At 42.6% G+C, this 18651-nt stretch overlaps 2 protein-coding genes across 2 annotated transcripts; one reads left to right on the plus strand and one right to left on the minus strand.

Moving 5' to 3' along the window:
- Positions 1 to 449: 449 nt before the first annotated feature.
- nelfa (negative elongation factor complex member A) lies at positions 450 to 7382 on the plus strand. The gene is made up of 11 exons (XM_058067302.1): positions 450 to 691; positions 3715 to 3886; positions 3947 to 4108; positions 4183 to 4272; positions 5348 to 5475; positions 5558 to 5627; positions 5699 to 5787; positions 5857 to 5965; positions 6043 to 6374; positions 6637 to 6736; positions 6848 to 7382. The coding sequence occupies exons 1-11, from the start codon at positions 482 to 484 to the stop codon at positions 7030 to 7032; spliced, it is 1647 nt and encodes a 548-aa protein (XP_057923285.1). The 5' UTR covers positions 450 to 481; the 3' UTR covers positions 7033 to 7382.
- faah2b (fatty acid amide hydrolase 2b) lies at positions 6378 to 16017 on the minus strand. The gene is made up of 11 exons (XM_058067303.1): positions 15734 to 16017; positions 15369 to 15451; positions 11371 to 11507; positions 9403 to 9612; positions 9217 to 9336; positions 9023 to 9158; positions 8849 to 8966; positions 8409 to 8528; positions 8230 to 8341; positions 7977 to 8165; positions 6378 to 7910 (listed from the first exon to the last, which is right to left on the minus strand). Exons 1-11 carry the CDS (start codon positions 15920 to 15922, stop codon positions 7735 to 7737), a joined length of 1590 nt encoding a protein of 529 aa, XP_057923286.1. The 5' UTR covers positions 15923 to 16017; the 3' UTR covers positions 6378 to 7734.
- Between the last annotated feature and the right edge of the window lie 2634 nt (positions 16018 to 18651).

An 18651-nucleotide genomic window follows, 5' to 3' on the forward strand; every position in this document is an offset into this window, starting at 1 on the left:
GAAACATTGAACAGCTGGACTTGTGCATTCAATAGTTTAGAGGTCAAATGAAGTAAACCTGCAAAAGGTTATACTGTAGTGCATTTTTGGTTCATCCTGAAATTTCACCCAAAAGCCAAATTCCCCTAACTTCAGTACAATGTTAATTCTTCAATAACAATGGTATAAATAAAAAATATGCGTTTTTATCATTATTATTGTGTTAACTCAGTTAAATAAATTGTATTTCATTTATTGAATATTGATTAAATGATGTTTTTTTTCTGTCATATTATGGCGTAATAACAGTTATATAGTTGTAGTGCACTGTATGATAAAATATAAATATATATATATATATTCTTTTTTGTTATTAGTGAGACGCTGTTCAGTGCTTGTATATTACTCAGTGGGCCTCCAAACAGATGTGGGCGGGGTCCTGACTGCTGTTTTCTTAGTAGTCCATTAAAATGCCCGAACTCAAAACACTTCTTTTTCCAAGATGGCGTCGATGAAGGACAGCGACACTGGCCTGTGGCTTCACAACAAACTCGGCTCCACGGACGAGCTGTGGACGCCGCCGAGCATCGCATCGCTCCTCACTGTGTCCGTGATCGACAACATACGGCTCTGCTTCTCCAGCTTGTCGCCACCGGTCAAGCTCAAACTCTTACTCGGGATGCTCCATCTTCCTCGGCGGACCGTGGACGAGGTGGGTTCCGTGCATTAGGCGTCCTGCTCACCCACCAGGTCGGCTTTAAGCCACACAGTGGTGGCTAACTAATAAGTGCTAGTTTATTTTTTTTATTATAGTAACCGTATTGTGATTTGGAAATGCACTCTATTGTGCCGTAATACAGTTAACTACTTCTGTTAGCATTAGCTTGTTAGCTTGCAATACCGCGGAAGCTGACGAGAGTAGCTACAAAATTAAACGGAAAACTGGCTTTTTTCCCGTGCACCCGATTCGGATCTTACACATAAACTTTACAGGAGAACGCCTTCACGACATAACTACAAAACTCCAATTTTAGCACACAACTGCTTGTTTCCAGTAGTATGCTATCTAGCTTACCATTAGCTCAACAGCTTTCGTTCAGACATTATGACTGTGTGATTGGAACACGACACGGAATGGAACGGGGTTGGGGGCGGTGCCATGATAACTCCTTCACATCACTTGTATCTTGCGTTTGATTGAAGTCTCGGTACTAGTGCACTGTTGCCAACTTTTCAGTAAGAAAAATGGCTATTGGCCGTAGCTGTAAGGCGTCATCGTCTAATTTGCATATTATGGAAAATGCTTTGGGAAAAAGTATAACCTCATATGAGAGACGAAAAAGTGAGTAAAAACACATTAACTGCCATAGAAGTACAAATGAATTTGGCTATTCAAAATAAAATAACTCTGATTTTACTGGTCAGTGCCTTTCAAAGTGCTCCTATGGCATGTTGGCAATTGAGAACTTTTGAAATTGGCACATCGAATAACAAATTAAGCTGTGTTGATGCCATGCCTCACATTAACATATGTTAATATGTATGTATTAATATATATACTGTATGTATAATATAATATATATATAATATGTAATGTCAAATGAGCTTCACAATAAATATAGCAATACAGTCAATCACTTACTTGCATTTACCCACAGAATTGTAAGCTAATCATTGTAAGCTAAGCTAGCGAAGTAGCTCAATTTTCTCATGAAAAACGATATGTTGTGAACAACTCGGCACGAATATGAACCCCGGAACAAAGTATTGTGACATGCTATTTCAGCCGCTACCAAAACAACTAGTCAGACACCGCAGATTTCATTTCAACGATTTAACATGCAAACTACAAACTTAATTGTAAATAAACCCACATTTCCAATGCTTGACGTTATGCTCATTCGTGTCAGTTGTGTTTTAACATTGAGGGGACATGCCACTTCTGACGAGTAGCATCCACAAGTTCAAATAGGGGCCTTCATATTGATGAACATCTTTGTGACAGCATTGAATTCACGATGAATCCAGACCAAGGAGTGATGTGTGAATGTTATCTTAGCGACATTATGTGTGATGTCGTACTGTGTTGATTTCCAATAGATAAACTCTTTGTCTTGAAACTTGAGACGCGAATGAGAACCGCTCTGTTTTGGTTTGGCCAATGTGAACGCTGTCTGGGTGTCCCAGCCACCGGCCGCATGTCACTAATGAAGTTGAAGAGTGGTCTCTGGCCTCTTATGCTTGCTAAACAGTAGTAGATTCTGTCTTCTGCCCACGTTCTCCAGACCCTCTCTATTATCTGAAGATACGCTGAAATGTAGCTCTCTGGTCTCATTATGTCAAACCCTAATGTTATTTGTATCTGTTTTTGTTACCCATCAAATGAACTGTTTCTGTGGCTGCTTGAGGGAAATGACCCGAACTACTAACGTCTCATGTTGGCGAGATGAAGCCCTATGAGGCTTTGAACCATTTCAGTCAATTGGTTCAGAAGAGGTTCATTTCTTGGAGGTCCATGTGCACGTGAGACCACCTGCTGGCCTTGGATACAATTACAGGCGGCTGTATCTTCATGTGTGATGCATTGAATGCTGATCTGTTACCAAATGATTAATCTACAAACTGAGATAAAATATACGGGATATATAAAATGCTGAATGTTTTCTTGTCCATAAATGCTTCATGTGATATGGCTAGCGTCATCATGGTTTTATGTCACCTGGCATGGGCTCAGTAAAAGTGCTTGTGTAACTAGGAAGATGTATAAATCTGTATTCTTGTGTAACGTGGACAGAACCTGGGAGATTTTATTCAGAAATATTTTTTTCTTAGCAATTTTTGGTTTGAGTCGATTGCTCTTTTTTGATACAACATCTCCACTATGCTTTAGGGTTGTGTATCTTTGCCAACCATGTCAACAAGGGCCTCATCCAACTCTTGTTTTCTTGTGTGATCTTTCATTTGCACAATGAACCTAAGTCAACTCGGAAAATTTGTTTTAGTAATATTGTAATAAGTTAATTTTATTATGTTGTAATATTAATATTACCATGGATGGGTGAAGGTTCAGTTTCATCTTTATGTTCACGAAAAGCACGGTAATGCCTTAACATGGATGAGGTGTTATTATTGTACCCCAACTCCTTGAAACACAATAAGCACTTCACCTTTCAATAACGAGAAACAGTGAAAATACAGGTTTTGAAATGCAAACATATCATCTCTTAATAGTGTTGGATTTGGCTTACTTATTCGGACCGATCAAGTCAAAATGTTCCCACACAGGAGAAATCTTCTAGACTGCTCCATATCTTCTCTCTCTGAACTCCAAATGAAAATAACCGTACTAACCAAACCCCCCAAACTATCGACAAACACTATCAACACGCTCAACTGACTTACTCTTGCCACAAAACCCCACATTTTAATGTTTAAGCCTGAGGGGTTTATATCGCTGAGTGATAGGCAAACATTGTGACAAATTCTGAACCGTTTCCTTAATCCGGAAGGAAAATGTACCTTTCCAAAATTAGCCTTGTAGATTTCAGTTTTGTTTTATGAACTTGTAGCATTTTTGTCATGCAGTTGTTTTTTGTGGTTTGGTTGTGTTGTGGGCATTTGCAGCACTTTGCATTTGTTTTTGATCCTGTAGCATTACAACATTTATTATTTGCTGCCTTTCCCATTGCATTTGTTCCTTGTGTGCTCTGATGGGAGCCTCATTTTTATGTCCAGATGAAGGAGGCTCTCTCGGAGATAATCCAGCTGGCCACGGTGGACTCCGAGCCCTGGGTGCTCATGGTTGCAGACATCCTCAAGTCCTTTCCAGAGACGGGCTCTCTCAATTTGGACTTGGAGGAGCAGAATCCAAACGTGCAGGACATCCTAGGAGAGCTCAGGGAGAAAGGTAGTACAGTTTGTTTTTGTTTTGTTGCCTGCTATTGATGATGTGTTTGTTTCCACCCAGTGGGGGAGTGTGAGGCATCAGCTATGCTTCCTCTGGAGTGCCAATATCTGAATAAGAGTGCATTGACCACACTGGTGGGTCCCCTTACGCCCCCCGTTAAACATTTCCAACTGAAGAGGAAGCCCAAGAGTGCTACACTCAGAGCCGAGCTATTGCAGAAATGTAATTGACTTTTTCCTCCTCTTTCTTGGTACCAGTCGTGTACTTAAGTAAATGTTTTGTTTTTGTTATCCCAGCCACAGAGACAGCGCAGCAGCTGAAAAAGACCGCCGGAGTGCCTTTCCATGCCAAAGGGAGAGGATTAGTCAAAAAAATTGACACGACAAGTGAGGGCTGCGCCTACAAAGTCCACAGTATCTCACAAAAATATTTCAGCAAGCTTTATGTGCAGTCCTCTCAACGGACAATACAATAGAAAGCCTTGGCTAAATGGCCGTGTACAACAGTACAGCTTTAACAGAATTGTCTAAATCAGGGGTCTCAAACTCAATTTACCTGGGGGCCACTGGAGCTAGGGTCTGGGCGAGGCTGGGCCGCATCAGGTTTTCCAAAAAAAAAACGCATTTATTAAAAACAGAAAAATGAATAAACTTTGCTTTGGTTTCTACAAGAAAAGCTCTACAAGGAAAACATTCCACTGTTCTCAAATATCTTAATTTTTATTTTTCTACACAAAATGAGATGAAAAATAAATAAACAAATCAAGAATAAAGAAAATCAATCAATCAGTAATAAATAAATAAATATAATAATAATAATAATAATAAAACGGCAAATAATAAAAACTTAAGAAACCACATATAGTTGGTGGGTAGACATTATTTTTTTCAGATTAAAATGAACAAAGCATTATTAGAGCCCTGTAGACATGACAAAACACGACTATAGTCACATTTACACTGTTTTTATTTACAACATATTGCGCAACTGCAGGGTTTGTGACACTCGCAAACTCACGCAAACTGGAGAGCTAGCGACCTAAACGGTAGCCTACAAGTTATTTCCTTTAAACTTAAAAAGCCAAAAACGTACCACTTCCACACGGATAGGGAGGATAACTGTTAACAGTTATTTAACCTTTAACATGAACATTAATCAAACGTAATAATTTTTGGGTACATGATACCATACAGCATCCATATCAAACTTTAAACTTTCATATCAAGGCGGGGGCCTCAAACTAGTGTCCTGCGGTGTGTTTGAGACCCTGGTCTAAATTGTTAGAGTATATACAAGTTGACCCTCTATTGTCCCTTGTTGAATTGTGAGGGGAGTACTGACATTTGTAAGATACTGTAGCTCACTTCCATTTACCTCAAGTTAATCTGTAGCTCCATAAAGTTCATATGAGCAGCACAATGTTATTACACATTTACAACAGTTGCTGTTTTTGTCTCTCAGCGCCTCTCAAGGGGATTCCTAAGGCCCCATTCCGCAGCCCTACAGCACCCAGTATGTTTAGCCCACCCAGCAACCGCACGCCTATCGCTCCCGCACGCACGCCGCTGCGCAAGGAGCGTGGGGTCAAGGTATAATGATAACGCTGCTGTGGTGATCATTGACCATGAGCTACGATTTTTAAAGCTTTTTTCCCCTTCCTATTCTCTACAGCTGTTAGATATTTCCGAGCTGAACATGGTCGGAGCCGGAAGAGAGGCAAAAAGGAGACGAAAGACTTTGGGTAACAACATTTACACGATGTGCTGTGTAATTGTAGTTGTGTGACGTGAACTTGCCGTGTGTGTTTTGTAGACACAGAAGCAGACGAGAAAGCAGCCAAAGAAGAAGCGGTGGTGGAGAACACCACACCGGATTATGCTGCCGGTCTCGTGTCTGCACAGGTGCTTTAACCTACATGTCTTGTGTAAGAATAGCTGTAGCAGAGGTCTAACAGGTCTTCTCTGCTCCAGAAACTGGGGGCGCTCAACGAGAATCCTCTTCCATCAACCAGCTACTTACCCGCCACGCCCAGCATGGTTCCATCTTCCTCCTACATTCCCAGTTCTGAGGCACAGCCAGGTGAGGGAACGTCCCACAGCAGCAGAACCTCCTGACTTCACTTCACCGAGTCTTTTTGTTCCTTCCCCACCCGAAAGCAAACGCAGGTGGGTCAGGGCGGGAGACGCTTCAGTTGGCCCGACAGCCAGAGGAGTCGGCGACGGCAGGCGCAGGCACCGCCGCTGCCACTCTCCCAGGCCAATACAAGCAGAGGACACCCATGTACAACGCCAACACCGCGGCCAACCCGGCCACCCCGACATCGCCCAGCACACCGGCATCCACCCCCGCCAGCAATGGGCCACCAGCTGCTGCCACCGCGGGCCAGCCTGAGGCACCCACCCAGCCTCCCAACACCCCTCAGACACCCACACCAACACCCGCCCCCACACCAACACAGCCTCAGCCCAAAAAGAATCTCTCACTTACGGTACAAAGTCACTTTTCTGTAATTTTATTTTACTTCACCTGGAAACATATCCTCCAGCTGTGCATGCCAGAACATGCTAGCCTCCTCAAGGAGTTTAAGCACAATCATTAAATATTTAAATAATTTAATATATATAAGGAGATTGATTCACATTTTGAACATAAGCTAAAATAGCACATTTCAGCATGCGGTCCAGTAGCCACAATGCATAGAAAAATATATTTGGACGCAGACTGTTAATTTTCTGCTTCATACCTCTCAGAGAGACCAGATGTACGCAGCTCAAGAGATGTTCAAGACGGCCAACAAGGTCACCAGACCAGAGAAGGCCCTCATCCTGGGCTTTATGGCAGGATCCAGAGGTACACAATGTCCCCCGTTCACTCCACTGATGTACTTAAAATAGTGAAAAAGACGCTTCAATTCCATCAGATGTTGCATCCTCGTAAAAGCAGCATGCATTTCTTTTGCAGAGAACCCGTGTCCAGAGCAGGGTGACATTATCCAGATCAAGCTGAGCGAGCACACAGAGGTTTTGCCCAAAGCAGACGGCACGGGCAGCACCACCATGCTGGTGGACACTGTATTCGAAATGAACTACTCCACAGGCCAGTGGACCCGCCTCAAAAAGTACAAACCCATCACCAACACCTCATGAGCGGGTAAAACAGGTGGACTTCATTCACCCTATGTTCACATTTTCTGATTGTTTACACACGTTCAGTTTTGATTCCACATTGGGGCCAAATGGAGCAGCCGGCGCACATGTGCAGGAGAATGTTTTGCTCTCATTTGGTTATTTCAGTTTGTCCCCACCAGACACCTTTTCAACGTGACATACTAATGTCTTTTGGATGAATGTGTCTCAAACACTGAGCGCTTCTTTTGTTGGAAACATTTTTTGCCCACCCCGCCTTTGTTTTTTTTCCCCAGTCAAGGGGAAGAAAATTGACAGACTGTTAAGACATTGGTCATCTGTGTGAGTCAATTAAAACTATTCCAATTGGTCTTTGAGGTGTATGTGCTTGTCAGTGTACATGAGAAAAAGCAGTTGAGATATTTTTATTATGTGATTAAGGAGCGTTGCAGCATTAAATGGCGCTACAGTCGATATATCAGCACCTAAGAATTACAACGCTAACATTGCTCGCCTTGTGTGTCTTCTGTTTCCTTGCAACATTTGGTATTGTTCAATTCTTTTCCTTTTCTTTCTTATTAATAATCCTTACAAACTACAGCACCTACGCTTACCTCCATGAAGCAACACCCCCTTTTTTCCAAAAGAAGCATGAAATCATTGCAGAGATTTTAGTAGCACATGCGAGATCCCAGTATGACATTCAGCTGGTGGGAAGGTGCTCTAGTTGCCCCCTGGTTCCCTCCAGCCCCCAAAGGCCTTCTCCAGGTGGAGTGCCACAGCCAGGGACTGACGATCCTGCAGCTTCCCCGTCACCACTTGAACCCCCAGGGGGAGACCCTCCTCATTAAGCCCCAAAGGGCACTGAGTGGCGGGCAGGCCCAGAGTATTTATGATCCCTAAGAAAGGGGGAATATGATTTTACTTGTTGAAATAATGAAAAACAGAGTACAGTACTACAATACCGGTGTAGGCGAAGTCAAAGGGTCTAAAAAGACTGTGGTGGTGTTTGGGGGCCACTCTGGTGTATGATGGGTAAAGAAACACTCCATCAGTCCCCAGCAGCTCCTCCACTTGCTCCTGGAGCTTCTCCTTCATCTGGATAAGGACAGTGGATGGTTTGGACACGTTCATCTTCTCTAGCAAAGTCAGACCTGTAGGCCCCACATGCACATTAATTCATGGTAGCGTTTGATTAAAAAGGACATTGACACTCACCAATGGCTGCAATGGTGTGGTCCGATTTGCCCAGCATGCGTTTCAGGAGCTCCCAGAAAGGCCACACTGGGCGGCCCACCTCTCCCAGAACATCAGCGAAGGCAGCAGGAGGCTGCAGGAGAACACATTTAGCGCACATGTCTCCCCTCCCCTCAATGTTAAGTGTCGTCTCCTCGCACCTTGCCATCTCTGCTGGGAAGACTCATGAAGGTGTCCCAGATCCGGAAACCATGTTGGAGCTCGGGGAAGTGCACCTCTTGGACTGTCACTCCGAGATCGGCTTCCAGACGCTCTACCACCTGAATGGTAATGCAATGTGAGTTTGATCCCTTATGCAAAAGTGACTTTTTTTGAATACGGGTGTCATGTGACTGTTCACAAGATGAGACAATACGCAATCAGGTCTACGAGACAAGATTTTAACAGTTTTAACAAAAGTAGAATGAAATAACTGCAACCTACTACCAGCCCCGCCTCCACCCGCCACACAAAGAGACTATCCGACTGACAAAAGGGCTCACTCTGTTCCCATTTTCGTCTATGGAGATGTTGTGACTGATGTTCTTGTTCTTGCTTGTTATGACCTCCAAACATGAGAAACATGTTAATAAAAGCTCACCTTCCTCTGGATCTGTTTCAGCTCTTGACTGACTGGGCTGGTCAGACTAGAGCCGCCATCATCTGGGATGGTGAAGAACCGCAGCTTCTTCAAGTCCACCTTCTCACTCAAGGACAGCCTGCACACTGAAGTATTAGGACATGTACAGGAAGTGAAGCAAACATGGACTCTCACATGTGAGCGTTGGGTCCCGCCATGATTCTCAGCATGGGGAGCAGGTCCTCAGCGTAGCGGCACATGGGCCCACTGCTCAAGTAGTCGGCATGTCTGCCCGTGGCGGGAGGGTACTGGTTGTCGTTTGACACAACACCTACAGGAGTAATAAAGCTTATTGTAGTTGGAGTGATGTTTTTGCTTGGTTGTCCTACCGGGCGTGGTCTTATGGCCGAATACTCCATTAAAGAAGCAGGGCATGCGGATGCTGCCGCCAATGTCTGAGCCCATCCCAATGACTGCACCCGCCGCGGCCAACAAGCTTCCCTCTCCACCTGACGGAGGGTAACATTAAAATGAAGATCACTATTGTATGTAAAAGGATTCATTGAGAGCCTAACCTGAGCTTCCTCCTGGTATCCTCTCCAGGTTGTACGGGTTGCTGGTGATGCCCCACAGGTGGTTGTGCGACTCGGACCACATGCACCCCTCACTGGTGTTGGTCACACCCAGCGGGATGGCGCCCGCCCGCTTCATCAGGGCCACAGGGGGGGCGTCAGTGGCGGCCACGATTCCACGCCTGGCAATGATGCCCGTTGTGAAGGGCATGCCTGATGTAGGAGCAACAACAATAAGGTAAGAGATTCAACAGTGAAAGACTTAGCTCACATCCAAGTGTTAGTACATTTATACATACGCTATATTTTAATAAGCCATATTTTGGTGAAAATCAACTCTGCGGAAGCCACACCCACTTGCATCAATATTTTGTCTGCTCAGAAATATCATACGGAAATGTGCTGTCAACAAGTTGCACATGTTTATTCCGATATGTTTGCAAAGACATTTAAGCTAGTTTGCTTTATGCTGGTAGTCCAATACTAAATAATTCATGCAGACTCATGCAAAGTGAAAGGATAAGTTATTATATATTTGCATGTTAAATACACACGCCCTTGCTAGCACACATACTTTACATACATGATTATTTTTAAATGTCATAAAGTTAAAATATATAGATGTTGTATCGCAATTATATTGAAGATTGATGGACAAGCTAAATTATTTGGAGTGGTGAATCATTTAAGGATATACTGTACAGCGTACGGGATAGATGCCAGGGCAGTTATTCCTGTTACATTTGCACTTTCGCTATGTAAGGCGAAAAACTGACTGGACAGTACCGGCTTGTTACTGCTTTCGGGCAAGGCGGATCTGCTTTTATTGCAAATGTACAACTTTATTGTTGTGATATTAGGACTTTATTGGAAAAAAAAAAGTAATAAATGTATATTACTTTTTTTTCTCTTGTAGACTTGGAGGCAATGAACAGTTTCAAACAGTTATCAAAATCTTTTCTTGTTTATTTATATAGACGTAAACAACTGTTCAATGTTTGAGGTGTCACTAAAACCAAAAATATGGACGTCAGTCACCGTTGTGCTTGAATTAGCTTCTATGCTTAACTTTTCAGTTTTTTGGTGAAAATCAGGTGTTTTCGCTGAAACCACCCTATTATATAAACCTACTACCAATTCATAAAGACCCAAAAAGGCTAGAAAGAAACCTTTTCTGATGAAAGTTTCTTTACATTGTGTCAATGTTTACGTTGTCCTAAAATTCCTAAAAAGTTCTAAAAGTTCGTAATCTGTGGGCCTTGAAAGTTGAGCAAAAATGCCCAAAAACTCTTGTCTGAATGACTTTTTTTCCCCTCACAAATTTACATCTTTCTTCTCGTAATACTAATTATTTTTCTTGTAAAACTATGTTATCCTCATAATATTAGAACTTAATTCATTACATGTACAACTTGTCTCGTAAATTTGTGACTTTATTCTCCTCATACTACGTCTTATTTTCTCGTTCTGATACCCGGATAGCCCGGATACTCTGTCGTAATGACATGTAATATTTTGAACCTGTTTCTTACAATCTGTTTGTGTTATGCTAGTAGTTCAAGATGGGTTGCCAACTCATTTATGCAGACTCGTGCTACGCTTATGTAACTTTATTGGTTCTTTTAGTTTGAATACTGTTGTTCAAGCAGCCAATTTAAGTTTTACAAGTTGCACTCTCTGTGAATATGCAAGTAATAAGTATTTTGTCTTTATATTTAGTTTCACTCTGCCAATCTGTCTGATGTCAACAGCATAACACAGAAGCTGCAAGCTACTTGGGGTTTAGCTGGCTATCTAGCGCAGGCTAGGACAGGACAGTAGCATTGAAGCATGTGGAGTTATAGAGTTGGAGATATATGAAAAGTGTATTTATATTTATAGGATTTACAGAAAGTGCGCAATAATTATTTAAACAAAAGGAGCAACCTACAGGCAATAAAATGTCCCTCAGACTGCATTTTTGGCTCTTACCCTGGAGGCTAAAGGACTCCTTGACTGAGACAGGCACTCCAAGGAACGGCAGACGGTCCTCCAGAACCTCCTCTCCTCCTGGTTCCTCATTGATCAGCTTGTCGACATGCGCCGCTTCCTGGAGCGCGGAGGAAAACCTTCACAGGGAGGGAGAAAAAGGGCTGGTTGGCCAGTTTAAACCTCACATTGTATTAAAGCTGGCCCTCGGTTCACGCGAGTCGGGGGGGGGGGGGGGGGGGGGGGGGGAACAGGACTTGATGCTAATATCCCGCATGATCTCTGGTTTTCGCTCAAAATGGCTGTTTCAAATCAAGATGCTCACCAGGTTTCGTGAAGATCTGTGAAACATGTCGCGAAGGGTAATTTGTATAAACTTATAGAAGTGGGGGCGCTAGCCAGTCAATTTGAGGTGGTCTCATTAAGTAGTTGGGGCTTGGATTCTTATTTGCGGTGTAAGATTTTGATGAGGTGATATGACGGGGCAACAACGTCATTCCGACCTGACCTGAACACATCATCAGCAGTACAATTCCAACATCATATACAGTGGTGTGAAAGATATTACCCCCCCCCCCCCTTTTTCACACTTTTTTCTGTTTCAGATCATCAAACAAATGTAAACATTAACACAACATCAACACAACTGAACACAAAATGCAGTTTTTAAATGAAAAGACCTGCCTTCTTTGGATGTTGTGGGGTCTTTTGTGACCTCTTAAATGAGTCGTCGCTGTGCTTTTCGCCATATGTGGATAATGGCTCTCACTGTGGTTTGCTGCAATCCTAGAAGTCTTAAAAATGGCTGATCGATTCCATTCATGTTTAACGAGTGACGGGAGCATTTGAGGATCACACAGGGCCATGGAAGTTTGGATTTTTTTTTTCCCTTTTTCATTTTGTGTCCAATGTGTTGTCACTGACTAATATTTACATTTTTTTGATGATCTGAAACATGCAAGTATGACAAACAAAACAGCAATACTTTTTCACACCGCTGTATCTTTCTCCAACACACAAACGCGTCTCTCGTCAGCTCGTCCTGAGAATGACACTTCATCACTGTCACAATACGGTGCGTTGAAATTACAACGTCTTTATTATATGTGTGGCCTATATAAACTGTCAGCGAATATTCTTATCTCGCAATAACATAACCTCTTAGTGCTAAAGTACAATTTGCTGTATTTTAGTATGCTCGGAAGTCCCGCAAAACACATCTTCCTCAAAACATTTGCATTCAACTCAAGTTACGTGGTGTCTTTGAATGCAACCCTTCTTGGCTCATAATGACACGGTTAAATTATGATTCAAATGTCTGCTACTATTAAAGAAACTAGCTTGTGTGCTAAACTTTAGCTTGATTTAAATTTTCAGTTCATTTGGAGCTGTTAACTCATTCGGTACCAAACACGATGTGATGACGCAAGTGCATGCTAAAAGATGTCGATGTTAAAGCTAACTGTGTTTATTTTGTATAAGTAAGTGCCTTATAGCAGGGGTGCTCACACTTTTTCAGCATGCGAGCTACTTTTAAAATGACCGAGTCAAAATGATCTACCCACTACAAAAATGCAAAACATCTATTTATTTTCAAATGTATTGAGGATTATTTGTACGTACAATGTATGTTGATGTACCTTACATAACCAAATGAGCCAATATTGCAAAACACACATAATTAACTATTACAATTTTTGTAATTACCTGAGTTTACTTTGATGACTTGCACTGAATTGAACCAGCCAGGGATGCATAGTCCGGACAGTAGCTGCTGATAGCCAGCCTCAAGCACACTTCCACATGTTTATCAGTCATGGATAATATCCGTATCACAATATCCGTATAATATTCCATATCCGTATGGAAGTGATATGTTTTTTTGCCTTTTTACTTGGTCCAGCTCCTTCACTCATTTTAGTGACCATAAACTTTAGCGAGGGCTTTAAAATCTCGCAATTCGCCGACTAGCTTAGCACTTTGCATCGTTGTTTACGCATGAGCAGTGACCTAAAGGTCAAAATTCAGTTGTCATCTGATTGGTTGTCCTGTATGTCAATCAAGTAACAGGGATGGATGATAGGCTGACATCGTAAGTTCTGCTGCACTTAGAGACGTTGTTTGATTTGATTGGTCGCCCGAACGGCAACATTCAGTTGTCATCTGAATGGCTGCCCTGTATATCAATCAAGTGACGGCATTGATGCTGGGATGATATTTTTTTAATGTCACGCCGCGATCGACCAGCGATCGACCAGTACCACCTCTGCGATCGACCAGTACCACCTCTGCGATCGACCGGTAGCTTGCGATCGACTTAATGAGCACCCCTGCCTTATAGGGTGTGCATACAGGGAGCGGGGTGCAAATTACCAGCACCAGTCAGTGGTCCACCTGAGTTTTTTTAAACACGGGTAGTCCCGCAAAAAACTACAAGTAGCTCCTAACCACTTTTCAAGTAGGTGTCTAAAGGATTTATTCATTTATTATCAACCCCTATACCTGCAAATTTAGAAAGTGGGTTTCGGCAGTAGTCCCGAAGTCTTCGGGAATGCTTGGGAGTGTGACCAATCATCTGGAGGCGAGCTATGGGTGGAATAAATTAAAACAGTCTTGGAAATCCAAGGAAACCCAAAAGGAATAGGTGCAGATTCTGGAAGATCTAAAGGGCTTTCTGTGAGGCTAGGCCTTTTACAATAACACATTTTGCTGCTTGATAATTGTGATAATTAGTTACTGACCAATATTCGATCATTTGACTCCATATTGACATCATTTATGTCATGTCATCATTGTGTCATGTCACATTTCAGCCACTAGTTGGTACTCAAGTGCAGTGTACAGTACTTGTGTGAGACATACCATACTAGCTAATTCACTACCCCACGTCACATACACACAATTCCTACTCCTAGTGTCAAAACAACTACACACACACAGCAACACAATAGGGGGATAAAAACAGACAATACACTACCAACGTACAATGCAGAATATTACCCAACAACTTTGTAAGCTCTAACCATGTGCATTCCAGCCTTTTTTTTAACAAAAATTGTGCAGCAAAGCACTCTGGGAAACAGGAAGAAACACGCACCATTTTTTGCTGTTTCCTTCCCTCACAACTCCCCCGTTTTAGCCACACAATCACGAGTGAACACTCACTTGTGCCTTGCCGTTCTATAAATTAATGTGCTATGAGTCGTATATTTTTCATACTGGGCTTTAAGAGTGGTTATTTCCTGCATGCTCACTTCAGATCCCCACGAATGACGTGTGTTCGCATTCGCTCATTTTGAGTGACATCACTAATCACAGAAATAATTACGCCTGCAAACTGCTGCAACCATATCTATCTAAAATATTTCCCATTAACTTTAATTGGTCACAGGTCCATAAAGGGTCCTCACTGGATCCGGACCGCGGTACATCATTGTATCCTGTCATTTATCTTTCTGTTCCTGAAATCGGCATATGTAAGACAGTGGCAAATGGTGATTAATTATGATTAATAAATTTGAAAACTGTGATTAATTTGATGACAATTTGTAAATATTTGACAGCTTTAAATAATAATACTAATAACGGACAGCAGTTTGAAAAGGGCGCAGACCTCACAGCTAGGAGACCAGGGTTCAATTCCACCCTCGGCCATCTCTGTGTGGAGTTTGCATGTTCTCCCCGTGCATGCGTGGGTTTTCTCCGGGTACTCCGGTTTCCTCCCACATTCCAAAAACATGCTAGGTTAATTGGCGACTCCAAATTGTCCATAGATATGAATGAGTGTGTGAATGGTTGTTTGTCTATATGTGCCCTGTGATTGGCTGGCGACCAGTCCAGGGTGTACCCTGCCTCACGCCCGAAGACAGCTGGGATAGGCTCCAGCACCCCCGCGACCCTCGTGAGGGAAAAGCGGTAGAAAATGAATGAATGAGTTTGAAAAGGTCCTCGGCACCACCATGGCTAGGTGCTGGGACCCTAATGATGATACTGTATCTTGCCTTTCTTTGACAACAGCGTTGATGAGAGGGTTGACTTCCTGGATCCTGTCAATATAAGCCTGGACCACCTCCACACTGGACACCTACACACACACATGGTATACATAGCATGTAGAACGTGACATTAACACAGCAAAATAATAAGCAGTCATTGGTTTTAAATTATTCATTCAGGTATTGGGATTATGTTGTAAAACTTTGAAAGTACAGCTATCTTATGATGCAAAAATATAACTATAAATGACAAAAAAAATAGTAGTTTGCTGTTGGCTCTATGGCTGTAGGACCGGATGTTATCCCGTGCAATGTGAAGCTCGACAATTACTTCCAGCCAAGCCCATGCATGATTGTTAGCCGAAGATCACCTCTCTCCGTCGGATCTTTCTGGCGAGTTGCGTCGCAGATACTTTAAGAAGCGGGTGGCTGATAGGCGGCAGCTTCTTCACACATCCGGAACTCGTCCGGTGTGACAGAAGCCGAAACATCATGAAGAGTACCCCCATTACTGCATCGAAGAGCCATTTCTGGAGTCTTTCAAGTCCGCTCAGAGACATGTTGGCTCCTAGCGAACACTGGTGCTGAATGTAGACTAGCTTATAGCCATTTATATTACCTGCGGTGTCCCCTCACCGTGGGCACAACGGGAAAACCGTTCTGACTTTCAGAATAAAAGTCATTCAACCTCTGTGATTTGAGAAAAAGAGCCATTAAGATTAGCGATAACTATTAAGCGACAGGCTGTATGTAATGTTATGTTCACAAATATGATATTTAATTATAAATAAATAAAATTCATTGTTATGCAATTCAATTCATCCACTTCCTGCATTTGCAATAATCTAGCCTGACAACTTTCAACGGATTACAATTGTTTCCGAGGCGGAGCAAATATTGAAGTTTAACCAAGACTTTAACACAAACGGTAACTAATTCCAATGTGTTTAAAAAAATTTAACGACTCGTTCTTGGATAACTAGGTGCTCGTTTCCGCCACTGAAAGAAAAAAATCCCAATGGTAAATCATAATTATGGGATTAAAAAGTCGAAATTATTAGCTAAAAATTAGAATTTATTTTGATTTAATTTAAGTCATAATTATAGCATATTATAGCTTCACCGGCGTTTTCCATCACATGGCAAACAGCGCGTGCGCAGTTTGTATCTAATAATTTCTAATAATCATTATCATATCATTATGAAGTTTTATATCATCATTTCAAAATTACGGTAAGTCATAATTTGACTTATCATTGGAACACTTTTTCCTGTCAGTAGCGGAAATGGTGTTACGACGCACCTGCAAGCTGAGGACTTTCAAATGCAGTGACCAATGTGAACGCTAGAGGGAACCATTTGCCCAAAAAGGCATAGGCTCCATGAAAGCAGGTCAGTGGGTTACTTACACTAGAGTCTATTGTGTTTTGTTACACACTTGAGCTTAAAGGTATTGCTTACATTTGCCAGTTTGATTTAAAAAAAAAAAAATCCTAGAATGGCTCCAAATTGAACTATTTATTGATCGTCTTTTGACAGGTAGGACTTGATGGCCTCCCTCAAATATCATCATGCATTGATTATGTTTGCCCTACTGGTGGAAAAATCCCCCAAATCACCTTATGTAACTACATGGCGTGTAGTGTCACACGTGGATAACATTTTTCATGAAAAGGCCTGCAGAAAAAGGTGGCATCTTGAAGTTACAAGATAGCTTCTACCTTGCGGTGATGAGCAGCACAAATGTATCACAGTGGAGAACGGAAGAAAGAAAGCACAAATCCGTACCTGTGAAATGAAACCTGAACTCACACAGGGCAAGTAGAGACAAGTGGGGACAAAAAGAGGAGAAAACCCACAATGTTTGTATATGCTGGCCATGCTGCTACTGCATTGAGCAACATCTGGTTGGACATTATGATTGGACTGTAATTAACAAAGTGGATAAAGTCCCATGTCGCTCTGATCCACTTTCTAGCACCTCCATCTACTCTGGAGACCTGCGTCTGATACGTGTCTCCCCTGGGTGGGTTTGAGCCCGTTTGTGGGATTCATTACCTCCTTTGTTGTCAACATGGGAGTTTCTAATTAACAGATAGAGTCACGTCCTTGCACTCGCTTACCTTTAAATTCACATTTCATTCAACCATGGTTGAAGCATCCTCATTGATGGGGACAGGGGGAGCATGTGGGAAGCTTATATGTGGCACATGGCACAGCTGGTGTGCACCCAAAATCCTATTATCAAAACCCCAGGACACCCCACCTCATTCGCATATATTGAGTGTATAGAAACAGGAATCATTTGAGATGTAAAGCTTTCAGTTTTCACGAAGGAGCATCAAGCAGTGTTGCATTCAAGTGCTGACAGGATTGATCTGTATTGCTGATGCGGCAGGCTGCTGTTATTGATTGCCTTCCAGATGGGACAGTCACTGTTGATTCGCTGAGTTTGAAAGTACTAACCGTCCATGGCTCCAAATTATACTTTTTTTTTTAGAACACCACCACCGGGTTAGCAGTGGTTTCAGAAAAAAGCCAAAAAGGGGGCGTGGCCTTAATGGTGTTGTCACTTCAATCATGGCTCTTGCACAGACATAGCGTACACACATACTAGCTATTGACTACTAGCTGTCCTGGAGGAAACAGGAAGAGGGTGGAATATTGTACTTTTCAAACCCTAGCGCGGCGGCATGGTGGTCGAGTGGTTAGCATGCATAAACCAGACCAGGGTTCAATTCCGCCCTTGGCCATCTCTGTGTGGAGTTTGCATGTTCTCCCCGTGCATGCGTGGGTTTTCTCCGGGTACTCCGGTTTCCTCCCACATTCCAAAAACATGCTAGGTTAATTGGCGACTCCAAATTGTCCATAGGTATGAATGTGAGTGTGAATGGTTGTTTGTCTATATGTGCCCTGTGATTGGCTGGCGACCAGTCCAGGGTGTACCCCGCCTCTCGTCCAAAGACAGCTGGGATAGGCTCCAGTACCCCTGCGACCCTCGTGGGGAAAAAGCGGTAGAAAATGAATGAATGAATGAAACCCTAGCACCCCCCATTGCAGTACCTGATCATGGCAGACAGCACCTTTTAAGGGTAGTATTAGGGCCACATTCAAAATATATACTTTTTTGAAGCAACTCTTAAATAATGCAAGTAACAATGCTGTGACGCGAATGCTTTTTCTTTTTCCGACAGAGACGCGATAAACGGACCAGTGAATAATTCAGTAGCTCACACACCTGCAGCCCAACGTGTTTACATCTTGGCCGGCTGTGAGGCCAGACGTGACA

Source organism: Doryrhamphus excisus, chromosome 3 (genome assembly GCF_030265055.1).
Source record: "Doryrhamphus excisus isolate RoL2022-K1 chromosome 3, RoL_Dexc_1.0, whole genome shotgun sequence".
In the NCBI taxonomy this organism is placed as follows: domain Eukaryota; kingdom Metazoa; phylum Chordata; class Actinopteri; order Syngnathiformes; family Syngnathidae; genus Doryrhamphus; species Doryrhamphus excisus.

Excerpts from the sequence above, each read along its gene's own strand:
- nelfa (XM_058067302.1), top strand. The coding sequence starts at position 482 with ATGGCGTCGATGAAGGACAGCGACACTGGCCTGTGGCTTCACAACAAA. Across the intron at positions 4,273-5,347 it reads CAAAAAAATTGACACGACAA|CGCCTCTCAAGGGGATTCCT; the intron begins GTGAGGGCTGCG and ends TTTGTCTCTCAG. Across the intron at positions 5,476-5,557 it reads GCAAGGAGCGTGGGGTCAAG|CTGTTAGATATTTCCGAGCT; the intron begins GTATAATGATAA and ends TATTCTCTACAG.
- faah2b (XM_058067303.1), bottom strand. The coding sequence starts at position 15,922 with ATGTCTCTGAGCGGACTTGAAAGACTCCAGAAATGGCTCTTCGATGCA. Across the intron at positions 9,337-9,402 it reads GATACCAGGAGGAAGCTCAG|GTGGAGAGGGAAGCTTGTTG; the intron begins GTTAGGCTCTCA and ends ACCCTCCGTCAG. Across the intron at positions 8,166-8,229 it reads CCACACCATTGCAGCCATTG|GTCTGACTTTGCTAGAGAAG; the intron begins GTGAGTGTCAAT and ends TGGGGCCTACAG.